General features: G+C 47.1%; 1 protein-coding gene across 1 annotated transcript in view; it reads right to left on the reverse strand.

Annotated features, from left to right (window-relative positions):
- LOC131261835 (uncharacterized) overlaps positions 1–22,489 on the reverse strand; it is an 82,952-nt gene extending 60,463 nt beyond the window's left edge. Inside the window, exon 1 of the mRNA XM_058263676.1 lies at positions 22,412–22,489. Coding sequence (XP_058119659.1) covers positions 22,412–22,489 — 78 coding nt within the window. The remainder of the gene's footprint in view (positions 1–22,411) is intronic.
- Positions 22,490–24,776: the final 2,287 nt, after the last annotated feature.

Here is a 24,776-nt window from a genome sequence, read left to right on the forward strand (position 1 = left end):
AGGTGGTTGTTTTTAAATGATCGAGCGAACGGAGCGGGGGATGATGGAGGCTTCGGGGGGAGAGAAGATCATTATGTTATCCCAATCCCTTTTCGTCTGCATTTCGAAGACGAGATGAAGTGAATAAAAAACTACAAAACATCATCCCCACCCTCCCCCCGCCTCCCGAACGGGAGCTTTCTCTTCCCTCACCAGGATTCGCATTTTCGAGAACGCAATGTTTCGATGCCCTCAACCCCCTTCCCCCACGGTCGCCCTTTTTTCCGGACACGAGTTGAAGAAGATTTAAAACACGATGACACTGTTGTGTCATTGCTGGTCGTGCTTGTTGTGTAAATCTTGTTAAAATGTCACATTAGGGATATGAGGTTTTTGGAAGCGAATTTTGAGGAGACATTTTTCCCCCGAAAAACGGTGCTCCCGGTGCACGCTGGCGAGATGCTGTGCTCCGTCCGGCGAATCGGGGATGGTATTAAGAGGAATCTGTTCGTATTATTTCGAACTGTGGTTGCGTTCCTTTTTTTTTCAACGGTATCATTTCCGTCCGCGTTCGATCGCGCACGATACCGATCTTCATGACTTCTTTTGGAGACGAGGTTTTCGACTCGGGAACGATGACGCGCGCGCACTGGACGATTTATGAATTCGATTTGCACAAATTTCGGCTGCCAATCTCGGCGTGCTCGGGACGTTATCTCGCGCAGAGCGAAAGCTTCCAGTCTTACGCCGAACTGGCATTCCCCCCGGTGGGGGGTAGGAGGTAGGTCAGACATGTCCGAGCAACATCACAAAAGTCGTTGACAGATTGGACGAATCGATGACCGGCATGTCATGATAACGGTGTATCGTCCCATTGGGGGACGAGAGGACGGCGAAGGAAATCGTGTAGGAGGCGAAAGGCACCAACAACCGAGAGTCACAAAACTTCACCAAATGTTCGACCCCAAGCGGACGGGCCGAAATTGGGCTGTGTTAAACGATTTAGCAGCCTTTTTAACTATCCCCAAAACGCGCCCGGGAACTTGTGCGCCCTCCCGAAAAGACACATAATGATGCGTCATAAATGGCGCCGTTTTCAGGCTGTCGAAGCCCAACCTCATATCTCCGCCACCGCTCCTGAAGCCGCCGGGAAACGTTTTTTCGTCAGATTGAATGCGAATGTGGGCAAATTGGAATGGGCGGCTCGTGCCTGTGTATGCATGTGTGTGTGTGTGTTCATATTGGTTGATTAGTTTATAATCGCTATAATCAAATCGAGCCATTTAACTTACCACGAGATGGTAGTGATTTTGAGTGCGAACTCTAGAGAATTTCGGCAGCTGTTAACCAGTGGTTTCTTCTTTTTCCAGTCTTATGAAAGGTCTTTTTTACACTTTTCACCCGATTTTCACACCCTGGTTTTGTAATCCTTACAGCCAATCGTAAAGATCGCGCGAGTTATGGAATGTTATGGAAAAACTGGCACAGAAAAACCAGAACTTTTATGACTCCTAATAAATTTCTTTAGTCGGCGTTGTGGTTTTCATAAATGATTGTCAATTTCTACCCCACCGGTTTAACCTCTAAGATGACGGAACGATTCATTGTCGATGCGTAAATGCGTTCATTTTTGTTAAGATCAAATAACGATTGAAATGTAAACATAAGGTGAAATCGCACACGGATTTGTTTATTTAACCATCGTTTAATTTGCATTCTAACGTTCATTTTCGATGAATTGGATGTAGAGTTTTATAAATCTGATTCAGATTCAAAAATCTGAATGAATCTCTGCCTTATAAGGGATTCATGAATCTTTCATCGAGAGATTCGTGAATCCTGAAGACACACTAAATGATGAAAAGATCCACATCCAATGATGACAGATCCATGAAAGATTCATGAAGATTCATTAAGGTTTCGAAAGATTCTTAAGCTTTGAAGATTCGAATCCACAAAGATTCATGAATCCATCGGAATGAATCTTAAAAAAGATTCATTTAGCACAACACTAATTAGATGCATTTGTGAATCGCTTTTGTCGCAATAAATGGTCGTTACTCTTCCAGGCTAATTTCCAGTTCCTAAGTCTATGAAAATAGGCGATCGTTTATTTGTAACCATAGTTAACATTAAACAAATCCGTAAGCAATTCCTCCTATAATTTTTTCTTTCATCCTCACAGATTCACACTCGTTGGATGCTTTATTCTCTTCTTGCCTTTCAATTTTTCACTCCATCCATAAGATTTAGAATCCGCCCTTAAATGGGAGGGATCGCTTCTAGTTTCTTAAATGGCATCTTGAAGGCTTTAAGAAGGATTAATTTCTCAACAAAAATTAAAAAAAAAAGAGTGAAAGAATGCAACATGCCATTCTTCGAGCAAAATGGCACGGCGACAGATGGTATTGGCGAAATGGCGCCTCCCGAAGAACGTAGGCCACACCGGCCCTGTGACGAGGTTCCCGTTTCAGCCCGATCACGCCATTGCCAACCGCGAATCAGGCGCACCAGAAGCCGAATATGCTCGCGAAACCCAGCGGGTGACGGGAAGGCAGCTTTCACTCATCCGTAGCCGTGTGCGCCATTGTTGCGACGCCACCGGTTCGGGCTCGGGGCTCGGTGGTGGTTGTTCTGGCGGCCATTTGCAAAGTCCCCTAGGGGGAACTCGGGCCGAGAACTGGCCTGGCTGGCCTCCTGCCGAGCGGTTCCCAAACGCGCGCGGACGTCAAAATGGGTCGATGCTGTTTGATGCGATTACAAACCCCGAGCCGATGACAGCTGGAGTGCCACGGAAGGGAAACCACATCAACTCCGACACGAACGCGAGTGCGCAATACAGCGCACATCAAACAAGTATAAAAGTGAACTGTCTCCAGGGTCGGGGGAACGGGGACAGGGGTATGTGTGCGCGGTAAAGGGTGGCGGATCTCGTAAAGCCGCGTCATACGACAACCAGGTAGATAAACCCCTCGGCTGGGCGAGCGAATTAACATCAAACGGGCGAAGCGATATTGAGGGGTTTTAAACGTGTTTATTTGCCTTAATACACTAAAGCGTGATAAAGATAAGCGGGAGGGAAAAATGTGTACGAGCATTCCCGAACGCCGGCCACGGATAGTGCCTGCAGGCGTGGGGAGCTCACTGCGCGTCTTTTTTTCGAGGGCACCCTTCATCGCAGCGAGCTCTAAACGGGGCGCAATAAAGGCGCACTAATTATTGTCAGCAGATTAGCGAAACCGCATCGCGACGCTAGTGGACGTCGTGAGTGATCCACATGTGATCGTCATCCGCATCACGCTTTCGACACTGACACACGCTTAGCGGTGTTGTTTGCGGAATGACTACGGTCCAACCCTGGAACTCCAGCGTCGTCACATCTTCCCAGAAGGTGGAAACCAGTCTCTTGTGTCGACACCCTTGAGTAAGGCGAAGCGACTTTCAGTAGTGAAGTAATCGACGGAGCAGGACTTTTTCCCCTCTTCAGAGGTGGTGATCTTTTTGGGTGGTTGGTGTAAACTGGCGCATAAATCTCCGCGAGACATCCCAATCAGACAAACCCGCCGCAAATTGGTCCCGAGCGCGATTGATATTCCTCTCCGGAGTGACACGATCCGAACAGATCTTCCCCTTACACTCACTTTCCGCTATGTTCGCGGAATCCACTTCCAGCAAGCTATGAGGTAATCACCCAAGCCTTCAACCCTCTCCTTCCGCAATGGCTAGAAGACAACCGACACGCGATTCCCCCGCGGCATCCTTTAGTTCCGAGCCGAATATCGCGGATTGATTTATAGGTCAATAAATTTATTAGATGTGATTTGAGTATAAATTAGTCAGGGCCCGGGCCCGAAGCCGAACCCGATTAGGATCATCAGATTGGAAAGTTGTTCGGGGACGGGGAGGAACTGCCTCGTCTCCCGCGCGTTAGAAATAGGCCGCCCGATTAGCAACTTTGGAAAGGCGTTAGAGCAACCGCCAAGACCACTTTTTGGGTTCGGGCGGAAAATGAAGTCTTAATCGATGCGATCCGTCCGGCGCGATAATGTCAGTCAAATGTTGAAGTTAGCTATTTTTGTAAAAGTATGTGTTTTTTCACAAAGCACAATTTGATGCTGGACAAATTTCATGTTCAGAGGCGTAATTGTTGAAATTTTACGAACTAAAAAAGAAAAATTTAAAATATTTTGGCTGTAAACAATTTAATTTTAAATTCTTTCGACTAGTTATAATTAATTTAAGATTATGTTAGCATTTTAAAAATATTCTCCTTGTGTGCTGCATTATTTCTAACAAATGTTTATGCTCTTCCACCCCGTAATGTTTTACAAATCTGTTGTCAATCAAAGGATTTTTAACAAGTTAGAAAACACGACCGATACACGTGCGAAGGTGATGTGTCAAAGTTTGCTTGACAGTAGACCGTTTCGCGTTGATGTGTAACGTTTTTGTTTTTTTTTTCTAACACGTATTCAGTGTTTCTATCCAAAATATGCAATATTTCCACCCTCCTGGTGCTTTCTTTTGCGCTGCATTTCCGTTGCAGCAGAAGGTGTTGAGTTGATAATTGTTCGTTAATTAACTATGGAAATACCGAAAAAACGGCTCATTCACCTCCGCGTACCTGTCAGTGGGTTGATTTGCATAAGGTGTAGGGAGACTGTGGCGTTACGCGGCGAGTGTCAACAGTTTCTTCAGTTGGTTCCCGAAAACTAAGTCCCACCGTAAGTTGGCAAAGGAAAAATGGGAAAAGGGAGTGCGGCCGAAACGCGATGATTGCGTTCGATTGGATCGATTAATCGTGCATATGCTTACCTTACCCGGGGGCCAGGTGACGACAGTTCGGCCTGTCGGGGAGGGCAAGCCAGCTGGGAAAAGGGGGCTCCCATAGTAAATACCCACGGCGATACCCACGCTGTCAGGCTTGATTGGGTAATGGATTTTCGTTATCGGCTCCGTTCGAGCGTGACAAAAATAGAAATAAAAAGGAAAAAGGAAACGAAAACCTAACTGACGAACGATCGATTCGATTGACGTTTGGTTAACGGAAGGGAAAACATTTCGGCCAGGGTAAAACGAGGGGGGGATAGCGTTTCACTTTCATGTGTTTCTGTATGGGGGTTTTTTTTTGTTGCGTTTTTCGGAGGGTTTGGCGCGAGTTTTGTTTGCGTTTCCATTGCACTTCCGCACAAAACCCGGGCCGCGCGATTTTTCTTATCGAAGGTTGGCTTGGGCGAACACACCGACACCGGGTTCCATTTTTGCTCGTCGTGGGTTGGGTTCCCTTCGCGGTAAAACGGTGGCCGAGTGGGATGGACTCGAGTCGATCTATTTTCAAGTTGATCTAGCTGATAACGGCTAATCGAGACATAATCGATGGACGCTCGGAAAACGCCCCACCTAGCGGAAAAAGGGGGGAGGCCTAATGAGCTTATCGATGACCCATTGAGGAAGTTCTTATTGGATTTGAGGTCGGCACGTTTGAAGCGCCCTGAATGGGGTGCAAAAAAAGTGAGTCACGTTTGTGCAATTGTTTCTGCGAAACTCTTGTGTTTTGTACTCTGATTGCTTTGAATTCCCACGCTTACTCAGCATTATCAGCTCAAACAAATTCCGTTCTAAATATAACACTAATCTTTGCTGAACCATCCATCAATATGCTAGGAGCAACCACCAACCACTCACACCAAAAACAGCAAGGAAAAAAAAATTGTTTGTCTATTTTAGTTATCGAAAACTTAACTTCGTCCCTCAAGACGTCGAATTTCGCATCGTCATTAAATGACGGATGTGGTTCTTGATCCGGGTGGATATCATAAAGCGGCTAATGCGTGGATTATCCGCCCCGGGAATCGGGTTCACTTAAATCGATGGGTCGTAAACCGGCGTCATATTGATCTTGGCCGCCTTTGGGAAGGGTTTCAAAATGGACCCGTTTGAATTTCCACCCTTCGGGAACGAGGTTCAAACAGCGTTTCATCGAGCAGCTTCGAACGGTGGAAGTACCTTCAAACCTGACCCTCGCGAATCGGACCGCCGCCCTCTTATCAATTGCCGTGCTCCGATGAGCGTGTGTGTGTGTGTGCGAAGTAGGGGCTTGACGGCACTTTAAAAATGTAAACAAACCCCCCCGGCGCGAACAACCCCAATGCCGCCTGCCGCGGGAAGGCGGGAAGACTATTTTTAACCTCGAAAATGAGGGCTTTCAAACGAAATCTCACCTCTATCCATTATCTATGGCAAGCCATTACTCACGCCTCGTTTGAGGGTGGTTAACGGGCTGGATTTGCCACGAAAGGTGTTGGAGTGTCATGGCAATAACTCAAATTTAGTCATGAACTTTACGATGATCTAACGATCTTCACCGACCAATAAACCCATTCCCATAAAACATTGTTTCCGATTGCAGGAACTCTTTCCCTTCGGTGTCTTCAATGCTCGGAAGATTCATGTAAACTTTTCTAATTGTTCCGTTTTACTGCAGTTTATTGTATCCTTCTGCCCGCTCCCGGGAACGGGGAACGGTTTTCCCCCTGGCGAGCATATGTTGTACGGTGATTACAGTGCGCGCAAGACAAACACCGGTGGGGGGGAAAAGGGACGCCTTGTAACGGACTTGCCAGCAGAACGCACCGTTCCATCTCACTAAACACTAACCACAATCGGACGAACCAGGATGACACTCGCAAAAGGGGACCCGTTTTGTACCACTGTGTGTGTGTACTCGAGCTGGCTTATTTTAATTCGTGTTTCTTGCACTTCATTTTTTTTTTTTTCGAGCCGTGCCTTGAAGGCCACCCTGCAGGAAGAAGCGCTTCACGCATCGTTGCCGTTGCACACCTCCGCACTGCCATTGCCCATATCCTGTGGCCCGCTTTTATTGCCCCGCTATCGGTTCCGAAGAGAATTGTGCGGGGAACGATGGGCCGATGTCATCGGGATTCGGGAAACAAATTGCACCATCGCGCCTTCGGCCAGCTTCTAGCTCATCAACCGCGATGCGTGAGGATTTCCCGCGAAAAAACCAAACGGAAAAGAAAACGGTGGAAACGTGAAGTGCATCAGCCCTTCGCCGGATGCACCCCGCATGCAGCTGGCCCCGAAAGGGGTAGATGCAGTTAAATAGATATCGGAATAGATTATGTTAATTACAGCGCCGGCCGCCCAGGACTACCGTCCGCCTCGTCCGCTGCCTCGCTCGCTCGCTGCTGATGATGGTGATTATCATTATGATTATATATTGCACTATATAAATAGTTTTCTGTCTCATTGCGGCCGACGGTTGTGCGTCTTTAACCGCGCCGGAAAACACGGGCCAGTTGATTTCGGGTGAGGCTTTACGGTGAGGCGGACCGAAAACGGATGGACAATCATTTATTTCTCGTTGGCAAACCTTTACCGAGCGCTAGCTTATGCTTGTAGCCTTCCGTTCGTATCTGCTAGATATACATTTGTTTTGACCCCTTGCGCCTTTGCTCGATCTTTTGTGTACTGCTTGACCCCGTTTTTTGTTTTTTTGCATCGTTTGATCATTTTTCTGCGCAGCTTAGCATTAATGCACACGCCTCCGTTAGGTCAAGCCTTTAGTTTCCGTCTTGCCAACAATGTTCTTTGACGAGCGAACGGACAGTTACTAATTTAAGTCGGAAATCGTAAAAAAACTATATCCCTAGCGTTCGCTGACCTTTCCCACCGGGGTATATGTGTGCATGTTTTGCATCGAGCATTAACTGATTGACCATCTAAATGCATAAGACGGAAGCAGGGGTCGAAGGAATCCGATCCGACTGGATGGGAAGATGAAAGAAGCGTTAGGTGAGATGAAGCATAAACAGTCTTTAAGAGATCCAAACCCTAAAACTTATATTTAAAATAACAATTAACAACAAAAGTGAGACAGTCATATGTGGTGATTTTATTTATGCTAGTTGAAGATCGATAATTTTACTTCTCTAGCGATCTTGCACGAAACATGACCACAAGAACATTAAACAATCCGTGTATCAACTAGAAACGTTACTCCCCTAAAGAGCAAAGCGTTGTTTTAACCTTTCAGGACTAAAATTGGCAAAACAACACAATATTTTGAATACTTGGGGTGTAAAATAAGAGAATATCACCAGAAAAACCTAGCAGTCTAGGTAGGTTTTATATAATTTCATGGGAAATATTTTTCCTATGGACCATAAAAGTAAATAAACGACGAGTATAGTTATGATATCTGAATTTCTATTATTTGCTTTACAAATTACAAATTAGAAATTAAAAATTCTCAAACAAAATTCTTAGCCATTTCTGTAAAAAAATAATAAATTCATCAAGTCTAATAAACTTTCCAAATATTGTCGGTTGAACGCACGATTTGTTTGGTTTTGGAGCAATTAATTTTGATAGTTCTTTTTTGTTTATTCGTTCAGAAAGACATTTCCCGCCATTGACAAAATGTTTTCTTTGATGTTTCGTTTCACAAGTATCGTTTGGATAATAGTTGAATAAACAGTAACGAGTTTTGTAGATGGGAAAAATATTTCCCTTGGTCGTGAAGGGTTTACACTTTTTTGAAAACATTAGTAATTTGTAACTTTTTTATTTTGTTTCACATCAAATGCTTGCTACGGTTAATTACCAAATGATCACATGTCCCCTAGAGTTAGATCGTCCCGAAACGCTGCACCCATCCAACAGGATGGCCCATCCGGTTCCGTTGGCAAGGTCAATGTACGGCGAAGCTAGCAGTAGCAGTAATTTTAAAAATGAATAAAAAACTATCAAAAAAAATCCACCATTTGCGCCATTCGGAAACCCAAAAGCATAAATCGTGTCGATCGAAGAAAGAAATGCATTCATCCGGCAGGACGACGCACCTTAATCGATTGCCGAAAGTGGGCAGTCGTCTTTGAAGCGTGAAAGCATCCGATAATTCCTCGGCCCGATGGTGATGCCTGAGAACGTCGAATTAAGGCTAGTAAAATGATCAATCCAACCCATTTGGTGGAATCGAATCCAACAGGGGTGCTGCTGCTTAATCGAATGTGACGGAATGTTTGTGTGTGTGGTTGGTCGCGCGAGGAAATATTTGGCCGGTGGTACTGAACAAATTGCTTTACGCTGGTCGTCGATTCGTCCCTGCTTTCATACAGGACCCCACAGGATTGGGTTCACCCGCACGCCCGGTCGGGCGAAACGAACAGGAAGTTAATTTTCAACCGCTCGCTTTTCCTCCCTAACCGAGGGAGGGTTTTCTTCGTGCTCCTTCAAAATGTTGCCCATTGTTGTGCGTAGTTGCGTTGTCTGTGGCACCCCTAGAAGAGTGTCCAGGAATGGGGTTTTCCCTCATCGAAGAAATTAAAACGACTTGCTAGGTGCAGCGCACACTGTGTATCAAAACGCCTAGGAAGTCCTTCCTTTTCCCCCTATCTTTGATCGGTGGAGGGATCAGAAATTGCAACACGGGAAGAGGTTTAGTGCGGAGGAGTCTGTAGCTGTTGTTTTTAACTCACTCCCTGGTCCCCTCTTCAAACTTGCCTCGCTTTGATGCGTTGGTGGGAAAGAATTGAACTTGAAGAATCGAACCCATCCATTTTGGCATCGTAATGGGTAACGTGCGTAGAAACAGGATGAGCTAATGACTTTCTGCCTTAGCTTCTCCCCATTCTCGGTTAGTGGAGGATAGCTTCATCAATCGAGGTAAAACATTAACCGCCATGCTGCCATGCATGGCTCATCAGCCACAGTGACATCTGTCAATGTTGCTTCCTGTCATTGTTGGGATCCGTTGTGCTTGGGCGGCTGGGTCCTCTTCACCTTATTTTTTTTTGCGCTCGAGCGACTTCCGGTTTGCCCCCGGCAACCCTCAAGTTAAACCAGTACTTGGTGGTGAATCCCACGCACGGATAAACCCGGAAACGTTGACCAGCGCGCAAGGAAATGCAGTTCGGTTGAACATTCGGTCCAAGTTTGGAGGAAGGCAAACCGAGCTCAACTACCGCGGACCGGCATATGGAAGCGGTTAATCACAATCCCAAACATTGCGTCCGAAACGCAGATCCATCAAACGATTTCGGTTAAGCCGGCACCAACGACACCCGGCATGGGATGTCAACAGAGGAGGTAAAAAACTAGACATAAAAAGCTTCCCAAGCTGGCTACACAAACACACATAAACACACACACATAGTGAACACCGATCCCCGGTAGAATTGGGTGCTCGATGCCGGGTGGCGGTGACCCCACGGAAGGCCATAAATTAAAATCTCAAACTGATAAAATCCGCGTTTCTATGTATTAAAGGATTTAGCGTCAGGTTCCGACACACACACAGCGGCCTAGCGCTATGGCGCGTTCGTGGAACATGGATTTCCAGCCTAGCTTCGGCTTCGGGTTTGGCCCGACAGGGGCCCACCAGCTATGCACCCAGATGGTACTGTTTGTCGTTGGTAAAGCAGCCCAATGGTTGACTAGAACTTCACACTACCCTAAATATCGCGTTCTCACCTTTCCGCTCTCTTGTGGTATCGGGCTCGTGTTTCGATTTGTCTATTTCTTTACTATTTCTATTTCAAGAGTTTCATGTAGGAAAGGTTGCACAACTTATGTAAAAAGTATTTAACTTATTTTTTCGTTAATTCTAAATCATATTGTCACGTGTTCTCATTTTGGTATCTTCTTCAAATGATCAGTTTGTTGTGTTGGAACTTGATTCGAATTGTGCAGTTCTATATAAGATTCAGTTATATTATCGACTTTTTAAGTTCTTTTACATCCCAAACACGTTTGTTTTAATCCAAGATTCATTTCCCTTTTTCATTAGCGGATCATGTTAGTTTTGGCACCATTTCTCGTGCCTTGTTTTAGAGGCTTACGCGTAGTTAGTTCAATGGATAAATGGTCGGACATATTCTCGGCCGGATTTTTTTCCCTCTCCCCCGCTCTCATGAGTGCATCCCCGGGTTGTCCGCTAATGGTCCGCGAGCTAGCGACCCAATGGGCTGACAAATATGCAAGACCGGAAGCTAATCCGCGCAAAGTACGGACACGAGGATGTTCCGTTCGCGGACAGGCCGTTGGTTCTCCGTAGCTGTCCATTACGTTGCGCTCCATTCGGTGGAGGTTAGGGTTTTTTTCAGGGGTTTTTTTTTTTGGTTTTCGCTAGGACACATTTGTCCCTGTGTTTTTTGTTTATTTTCCCGGTTAGGTCCTCTCCTATTGAGATCCATAAGTCTAATACGGCTCGATACGGCGTATGTTGGCGTTTTCCCCCGGTTTGCGCTACGCACGGTCAGCGTAGCATCGGACATTGTTGCAATGTGGTGATGGGTTCCGTTCTGGGCACTCATAACCCGGCAGCAAATGGTAGGCACTGCACTCTTTTGCGCGCAAAGTCCGCGACCATGTTCCGCGAGCAAATTAAACCCCCACGCGACACTAAGTGCTGATAAATGGGGTCCAGGAAACCGGATGACGGGGAAACCTTTCGTCCACAAATCATAAACCTACCGCGCGGTGCACCTGGATTCGATCCGGACGGCAAATATTTAGTGCCAGCGGCAGCAGATGCCTGATCTCTGGTCGGGGAGATGATTTTTTTTAACCCCCCAGCCGGGAGGGTCCTTCCTTCGCTGACCTTCGCGATGGATTAGTTGACACCGGCTTGGTCAAGCATTGGCCTACCGTTTTCTTCTTTGCCCGTTGTTCAAAGCGCAAAAGCTTTGCCGTTCGAAGGAGGATAGGATTTACGAGCTTCGAAAAGTAGTTTTCTTCGCCGACGCCGGCTTCCTCTGCCCGATGGACAACATCATCACGCATCGGGCGGCTTCGGGCACGAGCATTTACATAAATTCAATCGCAAATCTTAAACCATTTTAACCGGTGAGCCGCCACTTCTGCGCGCGGTGGCGGACCGTCGGCCGTTATCAGCCATAAAACACAAACTACTTCGGGGGCTTTATTATGAAAATGTTTTTTAATTTTATTTTCCACCAGCGGCCTCGATAACGGATTGATGCGTGCCGTAATCGTAGGAAGGGAAGGGGGTAGTCGGAACCAAATAAAAGAAGAACAAGGAAAAAAACGACGCTACAGAGGCCCAAGGAGGTGATGGCAAAGGCTAAAAGATTGAAGTTTATGGATTAAATCATTCGGGACAAGATCAAACAGTTGGTGCGAAACGGGATCCCGGGTGCCTTTCGAGCCCAATCGCGTAATCCCTTCCCCTCGAAACGGCACCGGATTCTGGTGAGCCGCTAATCGAACGCGAAGAAAGGAACTCTCTCTCCCTCGCTCTTTCTATTTTGGGAAAGAATCTTGAAGGTGGCTTTCAACGATTTGCTATCCCAAACCGAGGCCGGGATTACCGTTTTCGCGGTATGGCTTCGGTGCAGTCGTTTCGAGCCTAAGCCATTTCGGTGAGCTTAAGATCCGGGGGGGGGATTGTCTGGGAAGACGGGGGATCGGTCGAAGAAAAGTAGCCAGAACGATTGATCGAGCATTTCGGTTCCATTAAATTGGCAATCATCCAATCGGTTCCCGCGTGCTTTGGCGATCGCTCGGGTCGAAAAAATGGCAAGCAGGTATTAAGCAGGCAGCGCACGATCGTAAACTTAATGCCCGGTAGTGTAGCAACCTCGGGGTGAACGGTGACAAACACCAAAAAAAACGGAAAAACGCTCACACACAAATCGCCACCATCCAGCCAGGACACTCGGCTTTTGGATGGATTTAAATTCTCACCTAATTTCATCCGGACCGCCGGCTCCACTCGCGCGGCTTAGTGCACACACAAAAGCACGCCTTTCCTCGGAAGATGCTTCTCGTGGGGCCGGGAAAGAAAGAGAGCGAGCCCAGTTAGTTTGATCCGATCGCATATATTACCGATTTCCGACCACCGAAGCCTGCCGGATTGGGGCAGAAGAAGCCTTCCGATAGAGTAGTGTGGTGACCGCAACTATGCGTCTGTGAGGAGCGCAGGGACACACGCGGATTATAATCCAACAGAGCGGTGTATTTATGCCCCCCATCGCCGTCTTCTTCTCGCTCCCCCGGGCTCCCGGCCAGCGGCTTTTATTCGTCTTTAATATCGTAATAAATATTAACCGATGCGTCGCTGTCTTAATTCTTCCGCCATTCCTTTCCCAAGCGCCCCCTTCCATCCATCCCCATTGCAATGTCCGTGCAAGCCCCGCCTCCTTCGGGGTCCGTCCCCTCGGCTCCCAACCGCTCCGACTCCCCATGGGCTAGGTCGCTTTAAACAACAAAAAAACAAACCAAGAACGAGCGCGAAAAAACGCGAGCACAAAAACATGAGAGAAATCAGCAGGCAGCAGCACTTTTTAATCTGTAACATTTTTACGCACACCAGGCTCATGTCGGCGTGAGCGCCCCTTCTACGGTCGAATGAATCAACGCGCATATATCGTGAAGATGTCGCGATTTTTTCTTTTCTTTTCTTCAAGCGAGGTTTTGTTTTCTGGCGGAAGGAGCAGGAAGCAGGAGGAAAGATGAATGTGAAACGAGCGAGAAGCGCGCGAATCGAACCGAGAGAGCGAGATGGACGCGATTGCTTTTGGCGTTTGTTGTTGCGTAAAACGATGCGTAAGGTTCGGTTGGTTCGGTGGACGAATTCCGCCGGGCTAGGGGTGGAGACAAGGGCTGGTTTCGGGGTGGACTTAATGTATGAAAATCCGTCAAAAGATTTAGCGTTTTCACTAATCACCTCTAATCCGCCGACCGGTGCACGAACGAGCTTGTTTTGAATTCGTTTGTTGTCGTTGTTGTGTTTTGGGTGTTTGTATTCATTCCATTTCTTATACATATGTTTTCATCTCGTCTGCGTATGGCCATTCTCGAAGACATACGGGTTCGAATATTTTGAATAATCTTGGGGTTAAAAATATCATAATTCTTCCTGATAGGTCATCGAGTAGCTTTGTGAGCAAATCTTTGTGAAGGTTGACATCAATACGGGGAAATTTCAAATTAAAAGTACTTTCAAAATTATCCTTACGATTGGTTTTTTCTCTTAAAATTTCTCAAACATTAAAAACCCAAGTAACGGCTCCAACATTGATTTACGTTTTACCGGAGAAAGGTACACGGTTCCCGGTGGCGATTAGTATGATTGAACGAGTTTTAAGCCCTTGCGCTAGCACACTCTCTGACTCTCGCTCACACACACACACACACACCCGTTGCGGGGGCACTATAAATAAATTCTTCGGCAAGGAAGTAAGCTCCCACTAGCGGGCGGCTTCAAGACGGCCGGTTGACTGACGGATAATCTCTGGCCCACCGAGCGCACCCCGTCGCGTGCAAACCGAAAGGAAGTGTCGCAAACTCCCGGGGCTCGGTCGTCGCAAGATTCCACGCACGCACGCCCGTGTGCGAAACTGTGCGACGCAAGGCAAGGCGAATGTGTAGCGCCTCCATCCGAGGTCCCTTTCCGATGGTGACCTAGCTCCCGTGTGTGTGTGTGTGTGACGGTGTAAGCGAACGAAGTCTGGGTTGAGGGGATAGTGAGTACAAAATAAAGAAACCGTGAAAATTTTAATCCCACATATATTAATCATACAATAAATTAAAATAATCCAATCGGATTTAAATAATTAATTTATTTGGTGTATTATTTATTTCCATCTTGGTTTGGCGGTGCGAAGGTTTCCGTTTGTGCGGAGTGCATCCGCGAGCACGGTCTTGGGGAAGTCTTGGGCATCGCTGGTAAATCCGTCCTCCGGTTGCGCTCGACTAACCTCCCGAGTTGATTCTAAGACGACATGGAAATCATACGACATAACTCTTGGTGCGAAGAGCGACCGTAGATCAAGTAGGCGCGTTCCTTTGCAAATAATTGTGATCCAGAACACCTTGTTCAGCAATTCTCAAGAATGGTTGAGTCCTCAGAAACCTGGATCAAAAAATTCTAGGAGAATTCAGTCTTGTTTTGTTTGATTCATTTTGACGCAAGTTCCAGTGTCGAACCACCTTGGAATGTATGATACTACAAGCCTACAAACAGTCCTTGAGGTACGGATGGAAGGATGAGCTCGATAAGGTACCTTCGCTGTAAGTTTCGCCCCCCTTCCATTGCCTTCCTCGTCCAAGAATGGGGGGGGGCGAAAAAAAAAACTTCCAACATTCCGCCGACCGAAAACCGGTGGCAAATGGCCACGGGAAGCGAAACGGAACGTGTTGCGGGACGGCGGCATTTCCGCGGCGCGGTAACGCTCGAGAAGCACGGATGGCCCCGAATGGCGATGCCTTCTTAATCCGGGATTATATTTATTTTCAGTGAGTGAGCTATAGCTTTGGACGATTGAAATAAACAGCGGTTGGGAGTTGTTTCTTCGCGTGCTAGTGTGTATGTGTGTACGTTTCCCTTTTTTCTTACTTCTTTTCGGTACGACTCGGATATCGGACACTCGGGGCATTTGTGTGACGTTTGTGGCGTCTTGTTGCGGTATGGAGGAGTCGAGGCAGGCAAGCGAAAAACACAAAAATTCTGTTTGAAGTTTCGCGTGCTGCGTGTTCATCGATTTGAAACAAATCGCGGAGTGTGATTTTAAGAAAACAGCAGAATGTGCTTATCGTCTAGTTCTGCAGCGAAAACAGGTCATATCGGATTTCATATATCGTTGGAAAATATCCTAGACAAAACTACAACCACAACACTGAATGTACAATTGTGCAAATTTTTTAATGTAACATACAAGCACGTCGACTTGCTATACAACCGTCAATGTTTATGTACATTTCACCCGACATGATAAACCTGCGCCAACGTTCGCCGCCGTTCGTCGTCATTATCATCATCATAAGCGCGATGATCATCGACGGCGTTGTAATTACAAACATTGCTCGCGCCGGAGAGCTGGCTTTCATTTGGACGCCTTCCAGCAGGCACACCCGCGCATCCAGAGCGGCAGATGAGGGGAAGAGGCCATACGAAAAGCCACTCATTACAACCGACCCTCGTCCCTGGTGTTCCGGCACCTCTGGAGCCCGCGGAGGAATCAAGAACCATTCGCTTTGCACTGCTTTGCATAATTTATCATATAACCGTGTGTGCAAGGCGTACCCGGGCGTACGTTTGTGGTGGGAATAAGGCGTCTTTTTCAACTATGGCTGTGTGTGTATTTGCCTCGCTGGCCACCGACCGTATCCATATGTTCCAGCTCCTTCGGCGGGCCAATGAATAAGATATTCAATAATCTCTATCGAGGGTTTTCCCTCCCTCGCGACGGACGGAGGGGTGGATTAAAAAAAACCTCGTATATCCACACACTGATTTCAACAGTCTTTTTGCTGGTTTGTGGTTTTGTTTCAACGGACAAAGTACGAAAGCCCAGGTGACAGCGCACAATAGGAACAAAGTGAGATAGAACGTCAAAGAACGTTTGGTTTAAGAATTTTATTTATTCCTTGTTTTCCAAAATAATAGACAGAGTTTATGATTTAAATTTAAAGCAAAAACACATCCAAAAGAAGTAATCTAAAATTAGTAATTTCGGTAATCTTGGTATGTGTGTTCACAAATCTCATTAGGCTTACTAGAATTTTTTTAATGTACTTTCTATTTATTTTTGAAAATATTTGTTTTTTAATTAAGAATGTTCTATTTCTGAAACAAATGCGTATTTTATTATGAGGTTTTTTAAAGTTATAAAAAAGAACGAGTCAGCATCGTTTTGAAAGCCAATTTTTACTACTCTGTTTTTATGTTATTATTTGCGTTTTATTTTTGACATTTTAGACACTTATAGCTTTTCAATTTTTTGTTTCTTCCCAGAACCGTTGGTGCGTTGTTAGAAGATATTTTCGTTTTTCTGTTGCTTATTTATGTGTTGGTTTATTTTAATTTACTAACCAAAAGATAAGCACAATCGAAACTGCTTTAATCAGTGCTTGCAACCAGTAACGAGTTTAGCCCGATAAGTAAACTCGAATCTCCTACTGTGCAATTTTTTACTGGAGCAATAAGATTTTCGCCACCGAGCAACCGTTAGCGTTGGCCGTGGCCGGATTCTAGTCGTTTAATCTTTTGGCATCGGGATTTATTCCTTACCGGAGAGAAAAAGCACCTTGGACAATATTTTAGTTCGTCGATTTAGCATTTTTCCTTCCGACTCTCTTCCATCGGTTTTTGTTTTGTCCGTGTTATTTAGGAATAAATCCGGCGGACTCAAAAATCCCCCGCGAGGTTCCACCAAAGGTTAATGCTTTCTGAAGCGTCTGGAACACCCGTCCAGCCAGTGATCCGATGTGAGTTTGCGTTCGAGCAGGCATAAGAAGAGATGTGCAAATCCACCAGGGAAGCTAAGCCACGCCGCACGAAGCACACGGGAGCTGCACAATGACAATATGGGGGAAAAAAAATGCGCGAGCACGAGAAACACAGAACACAACACTTTGGACGGAGAAATCTTTAAGCGCGGTTGCCAGGCCACGTTGATCCGAAGCGCGAGAAAAAGGATTAGGCAGGGATTAAGGCGCACACGTCGTAGCTCGAGAGTTTTGTCCGGTTCGCGTCCCCCCCCCCCACGGGGCGGAGATTTACGTGTGAGAAATCTTTCACTCCCCCGCCTTCGCCGAGGAGGGTGACCTTCCTTCGAGAATTACTCGATGTCTACATACACAGAGACAAACACATTTAAGAGCGCTAAATTCATCAGGATCTTTTGTAGCGGAAAGGAATGAATACAGCCGACAATTGATCGCGCGGAATGCCATCGGCGCATGTTGAATGGCACATAAAAATATCAAAAGTGATTAACCACCGGTGGCGGAGGAACATTCCGAGGCGCGCGAAGACAAACAACCAACGGAACGGCACCCATTTTACGATCGTAATCCCTAGGTCTCCCCTCGGATTAAGCGAACGGCGCATTAAAGTCTAACTTCGACGTGCGAGCCGGTCCGCGAAACTTCGCCGAGAGTGATTGAGAAATGGTGCACTGACTCAGAACTCGTGCGTGGTTGTAATTCTAGCTGGCTTAACCTTCCCTCTCATCCCCTTTTCTACGCTTATCCTCTCACCCTTGCGCCAGGAAGGCAGAAAAAAAGATGGTATCTCTGATGCCGGAACGAAGGTGACCCTTGTTGCGAGGGTGCGGGTTTTACAGAGCGGCGGCGAAATCTCGGCTGTGAAAGGTGATATGTGGCCACCCCATTCCGTCACTTCACGCGACCGGGGCTCACAATGGGCGCAATGTTTAGTGCACCGTGAGCGATCCTCTTAAGATTTGTGACCCACACTTCGTTTCTTCTACGGGGGGGTGCGCCGTTTTTCGGAAGAATAAAAGGATCAGGGCTCGCGTTTTCCACCACCGCGGTGAAAGGTCACCCATCACGCTAATCGTGGAAAACCCTCTACTTCACTCCGACCGAGCTTAGCGGGATTAGACGGTTGTCCGAGTGGTGTCAAACGGGGGGACACTTTGCTTGGATTTTTCCCTTGCCTATCCGTCGGTTTTGGTTGACTTATTCCGTGGTGGGTAGGGAAATACATTGTCCGAGGGCTTCCATGCCCTCCACCCTCCCACGGGTGGAATGCTAATGCGGGTCAATGAAATTAGTAAGTGTGTTTTTATATACCACCCAGCTCGGCGAGGACAAGTTTAATTGATGTCACGTCACTTTGAGCTTTTTTTAGGAGGATTTGATAATTACAGTACTGTGTAGGGTCTTGCAAAGAGATGCGGGGTTTCTTGTTCTTGTTGCACATTAGGTGGAAGACAGTCTTAATACTCTCATAACTAAAACTGTCCTTTATAAAACTGAAAATAGAAATTCTCATTTTAGAACTAATATTGCAAAATAAAAATGGGTTTATTAAGGCGAAATGTTCATTAAAATTTTGAATAAATTGATTCTCAGTTCCCATAAGCTCATCCGTTTTGGGTCTCATATCCTGTTAACCATCCAAACGTTCCTTTTCTTCTACATTTAAAGGATTTTCTCCCATTACGGACGCACACACACAAACACTCATAAATCCGCTATCAATTAGAGGATCATTTTTCACTCTACCCCTTTCGCCATCAACGAAGATCAATGAAAACGTAACGCTACGGGGAAAGGGTTTTCCCGTCATTTCGGGCCGGTAAGAAAAACAAAACCTCTTTCCACCTCATTGGGTGAACCTTTTTGTAAAATCAGCCCGTTTAAAAAAACAGCACACCACGGGTTAGGAAAATGGTAAAGAATAGAAAGTAAAACAAAACAAGAACTGCATTCAAATTCACACTTCCTTTCGGGGGGGTTATCTACATGAGGGCTTACCAGGATAGCGTGTGTGTGTGGGTAAACGGGCCGCCGGTGCATCCCGATGCGAGATTGATGCATCCGTGCGTACCGGGGGTTTGGCAAAAAAGGGTGCGTACGGCAACGAGCGGCGATGGCGGATTAATGAGGCGTTTTTTCTCTCTTTTGCCAGAAGAAGAGGAGCACAAACAAACAAAATACAGATAAAGTGTGAAAAGAGGAGAGAAAATCTTCACTACCACACCGTAAGACAATTGGGCCAGCTGATCCTTTCAATTCCTTTCGTCCAAAATCAAAGATCCTTCGACCTTTGCTTCCTTTGGCAACTTTTTTTTTCTCTTCTAGGGTGCAATAAAACCGTAATTCGTTACGTGTCTTTAAGGTTGTCCCCTTTTGGTGGCACCTTGTACTGCCTTCGCAAGGCCAGTTCAGCCAGGATCGGCAATAAAGGCGTTCAACACAGTGTAAACAATATGCCCAAGATCGGGTGTTGTGAAGCTGCTTGGGCACAAGGAAGGGCAACGAGGGTCACCGAACATCGGCAAGCATTTGGACGAATTAGAGGCCCAAACAACAAACACCGATTGCCCGGTAAGCTGCTCCGGATCGGCTGGTGCAGTTTTCTTCACGAAAAAGACGTCATGGCAGCCAAGGTGTCCTTGCCGAGGGAGAGACCTTGGCGATTTGTAAGCCGAACTGTTTGCGTTTCACATCATCGAACGTTTTATCCTGGCTCGGTAACGTGTGCAAGGCTAGGAAGGGAAAACCTTCCTTCTAGCCCGGGGGTTTGCAGGATCAAGGATTCCGCAGGACAGCATCATCATAAATCATCGTCTTAAGGTGCTCCTGCCTTCCGGCAAAGCCCGTCCGTCCGAAGGGGAAAGCGGTCGATTCATTAATCTCGATTAACGCGACACGCTCGATCGCTGCCGAAACGATCGGGAAACCCAAAACGTCCCGAATAATCGGACCGTGTTGCTTCCGTAAATCGGTGATCCGAGCGGGCTCAACAGCGGCCGCCATAACCCTCCGGACATCCGTTCCATTCAGCCACAGCCCGGGGTGGTATGGGTTATAATCCGTGATCCGTTGTCTCTCGTTTGGTTGTTTTTTTTTTACATTCGACTTTTCACTTTCTTCCCTTCGCATCGCATCCGAAGAGCAGCCGCATCTAACTGTGGGCAAGGAAATCGTTGTCTTTCACCGTTCATAAGACTGGATTAAATGTTTCACACACAAACGCACACGTTTTCAAAGGTTCTTCCCTGCCGTTCTGTCTATCCTAAGCCGACCTCATGATGCTCCATGATGATCTTCGATCGGTTCCTACGCCGGCGGGCCAGTGGATTTGAGGCGCGGATCCCCGGAGCCTCCGAAGACGGAAGCATTAATTCGATTTATGGCAATTAATCGATTGTGTGCTAATGAGGACTATTTTCCACAGGGATTTACTCCAACAGTTGCGCCTAGAAAGATAAATCGAGCGCGAGCTATGGACCGGGAGTGAGACGCAAGGCGAAAGTAAACATCCCATGGAACGGCTCTGAATCATCGGCATGAGGGTAGTAGTGGAAGTAAGTCGGGCTGATGCCAACAGCGATATGCCTCGATGCGAAGGCATACGCATTTTATCGCATTCCACGACCGGCTCTGTCGTTGTTGGCGTCGTCTGCACTTTGGCAAGGGCAGGTCTCCGGTTTCCAGAGACACAACTTCCGATAGGCGTGGACGCCGCGCAGGGGACGACTCATTCTGCGACTTCCGACTTCTGCGTAATCGCGTGTCGGCGTAAGTGTTTGTGCGACCCGGTGGTCGGTGGGTCGGGAAAGGAAAAGTGCATCTCGCATGCATTTTTCTTCCGATGGCCAACCTCGTCCGGCCTCGGAGGTCAGAGGGTCAGCTCTCAGAGCCTGGGACCCGAACGGATAACGCCATCTGACGGCAGAAGAGAAGGAAGAGGAGGTGGCCCAGCATAACTCCCCCTCCCCGCGGGGGAGTGGGACTATCCGATACGGAGAAAGTTGATAAAAAGCCGCACATATCACTGACCATAGGCATGGCGATTGGCCTTCCTCTAAAGTGAGTCTTTCCCGTACACGCTTTTTGTGTGTTTGTTCTTGCACGCCCTTTTCATCCTCCCTGGTTCTACCGGAAGTGCGCTAATCTGCGTGCTGCTTTCCGTGCGATGGCCGAGCTAGCAGAGGCAACCCAGAAGAACCTATCAGATAAGCCACCGCGCTGGAGTATAGAGATTATACCCTAAACCGCAGCTGACGGGCAGATTTTTGATTGTTCTTATGCGTTCCGGCGCGCACACGGGGAAACCCAACGAATTTTTGTTAGACAAAAAAAAGCGTGCTTTGACTCATTGCCTCAACGAGAAAATGATCCTTTGGGTATGGATTGGTTACCAAAATATCGCTGAAACAGGAATGAACGCGTCTAAATAGTTCATAAGGCATTGCTAAGTATAACTCTAGCTACGTCAGCTTAACGAAAAATAAATTTAAAAAAAGGCATAGCTGGTAATCAAATATTTTGGCACAACCTCATATCAAATCGAACTGTTCCAGTTACCAACACTAACTTTCTTACACGCTCTATTACGCAAAAGTAGTGCACAAGTATTTATCAGTTTTATCTTTGCATAAAACATGATAAACCTATTTTCCATAAATAGGTATTTAGCTCCTGACGTTAGAATGACTAAACGTAGAGAAAGGACTCGAGAAAGAAGGATTGTAGGATTACTCTCAAGGGTTCTTATGCATAAAATAGCAGCTCATCCAATAGAGACACAATGGAGATTAGCAAGAGTTGTTGAAAGCCGTATGGACGAATGCCAAACTTTAACAGGATCATGCGACTTATCACTAGGTGTTATGCACCCTGTCGGCTTCTCAGATTTGCAAATGAACCTCTTAGAGGTACGGAGCCCGTGTTCAAAGTCAACCGTGTTACACACTATCATTAACTCATAAATCCCTCAACCGGCCAGCACGGGATGATCTTACGAGACAACGGGCTCGGGTTGTTTCCAGGTAGCAGATGAAAAAGAGATCCCATACCCAACGAGGGCCCATAAACCCGTCCTTGAGCTGCTGGACCTCCCACCAGTTCCGGTCGGCCTCGAGGCCTCGGAGGAAATCGGGCCCGACAATTCGGCACGCTCACTCACCTGTTCTCCAGTGCTGGCGGCTACCCAAGCTTCAGCGAAGGTTTCCATTGCACTCTGAAAATCCATGCTAAACAACATGCACCGCGCCGTTTGCTGGTTCGCGTCGGCCCCGAGGAACTGTGTGCAGACTCTGCGCTCTGTAGCTGTGGTGACACTTTGCACACTTTCCCTTCACACTTCACTGCTGCTTCACTCCTTCTGGGTGTCCGTTGAATGTTTTGTGATCCACCGGGTGGGTGATTTTATGCCGCCGGTTTATGGATAGTTTGGTGGTGCGTGCATACCGTAGCTGCCACATTCATTTGCACTTCCGGATCAACCGATTACACTAACCGCACTGTCACTGTCAACGAAAGTTATCGACGCCACACGGGACATACGCATTTGTTAAAAACCATAACACTGGCCCGGGATGTAATTCTTTTATTAATCTTAAAAACAAAAAACTCGTGCCTACTCTTGCGACCACTACGGGCTCTACTGTCTTCGTCACTACGTCACAGGACGAAGGATAGCTGCAACCAGCGTCGATCACTTCCACTAGCACCGGGGACCCGACTTGCGTTCGACTCGAAGGCTAAGGATTAAATGCTAACAGATTCACCAGCACCATGTCCAGGAAGGGAACCTCGAATCCCCGTTCGCTGGGAAAGGGCGGGGGGGTTGGAGTGGAGGAGTAGGGTGCAGAGAGGGTGGAGGTTCACATAATCGAGCTCCCGGGGATGACGATTTGCGCGCCCTTCCGACCACTCGATCGGATCAGCGTTCGCTTCCTGCGTCCCCTGCGTCTTGGTCTTCGGCAGCTCGCCGTCTCACTCACTCTCCGGACCGGTGCGTGTGCGCGGGGGAGGACGGAGCGGGGGGGGAAAATCGAAGGCGGAAAGATTTCGACAGATTCGCGTTTCGTGAAAATCGCTCCCGAAAAATCGTTCGCCACCGCGTTTGGCGTTAAACGGTCGCGGGGAAAAGGATGCAAAACACGAGCTTGCCGGACTGGCCGGAAACGGTGACGGAAAAACACACGGAAAATCTCGCCACGCCACGTTCGGCTCGCAGCGACCGACGACTGACGTCCTTCCCAGAACAAGCTCGGCAACCGACTAACCTTTTCCCTCGCTTCGGCCTGCCAATATGTGTATGGGTGGCATGGTAGATAGTACATAAGCGTTGGTTGGTATTGGAAGCTGAAATAGCCAATTTCTTAATAACTTTATGATCGCTGAACCAATTTGCACATGTGACCCCTCAAAAGAAAGGTCTTTTTAAAACACACCACTTTGTCTAAGTTAAGATTTTTCCATCGTTTATAGTTTTTAAGGAAATTGATGCTACGTATTTCACTCATTTACACGACCCCGTTCCGGTAATCTACCGATTCACTGACCTTCCCGGAAGAAACCCCTGCGCGTTCCAGGTCAAACTTCCCGTTTCAGCAAATTGAGAGAGATTTTGAGAGATGATTTGTAATTTGTGAGAGGAAAACTATGGCAGAGATCCGATTCACTGATCTTCTCACGTCTTCCGCGAATTCAACGTTACCGGTTCACGTACCGTACGTCAGCCAATTGCAACCCTCCGTTCTATGTGTGAGCCACTAACACAACTACGGCTGCCTCTTCACTATGAGACGCACATTCTCACTCGGTGAGCTCCCCTATGTATCGATATCTCATCAACCGTTGCGGCAGGATTTTCAATTCGGATAACCTCGGGTATATAACTGTACCATTTTCTTGCACCTTCCTCCCTCTGGCCAGCTAATCGTTCGACCCGTGGGGGGGCTCCGAACCTGTTCTGCAGACGAGATAAGAACGAAACGCGCTTCGGATGGACGTGGGGTCGTGGTTTCGCGAAGGATCAGAGCGAGACAACCGTGCACATGCAGCAGGGAAAGCAGGATAAACCCCGAACCCCGGTGGGTGGGGAGTGGTGTGGGGTGTATTGGCGGAAAACCGGATCCTGCGCAACTTCCCGAATGCGCCACGCGGATGCACATGTTTCGGCACACGGAGGACAGAACAGGATGACGCGAGGCACCATTTCGGTTTGGTGTTTTATTTTATTCCTTTTGCACTGGACTCGGCGATATGAAATCCATTGCGAAGGGAATGGGCAAGAAAAAAAACCATTGTAATCTCGAAAAGGAAACCCCAAACCCGATGAAGTACAAATACGATTAGCGGTATCGAAAGCCAGTGAGAGTAAAAGAACTAGATATGCTGCTCGCTGGGTTTTTCGACTTTCGCCATGGTGTTTTCTAAGACCCAGAGAAATTTACTTGCTCCATTGCGGGCATTTTTATCATTTGCAACGGAGTAGGGCCATACATATTTTGTAGCTCATGCTTTTGACTTAATTACAAATA

The sequence above is a fragment of the Anopheles coustani genome, chromosome 2 (assembly GCF_943734705.1).
Source record: "Anopheles coustani chromosome 2, idAnoCousDA_361_x.2, whole genome shotgun sequence".
NCBI lineage: Eukaryota > Metazoa > Arthropoda > Insecta > Diptera > Culicidae > Anopheles > Anopheles coustani.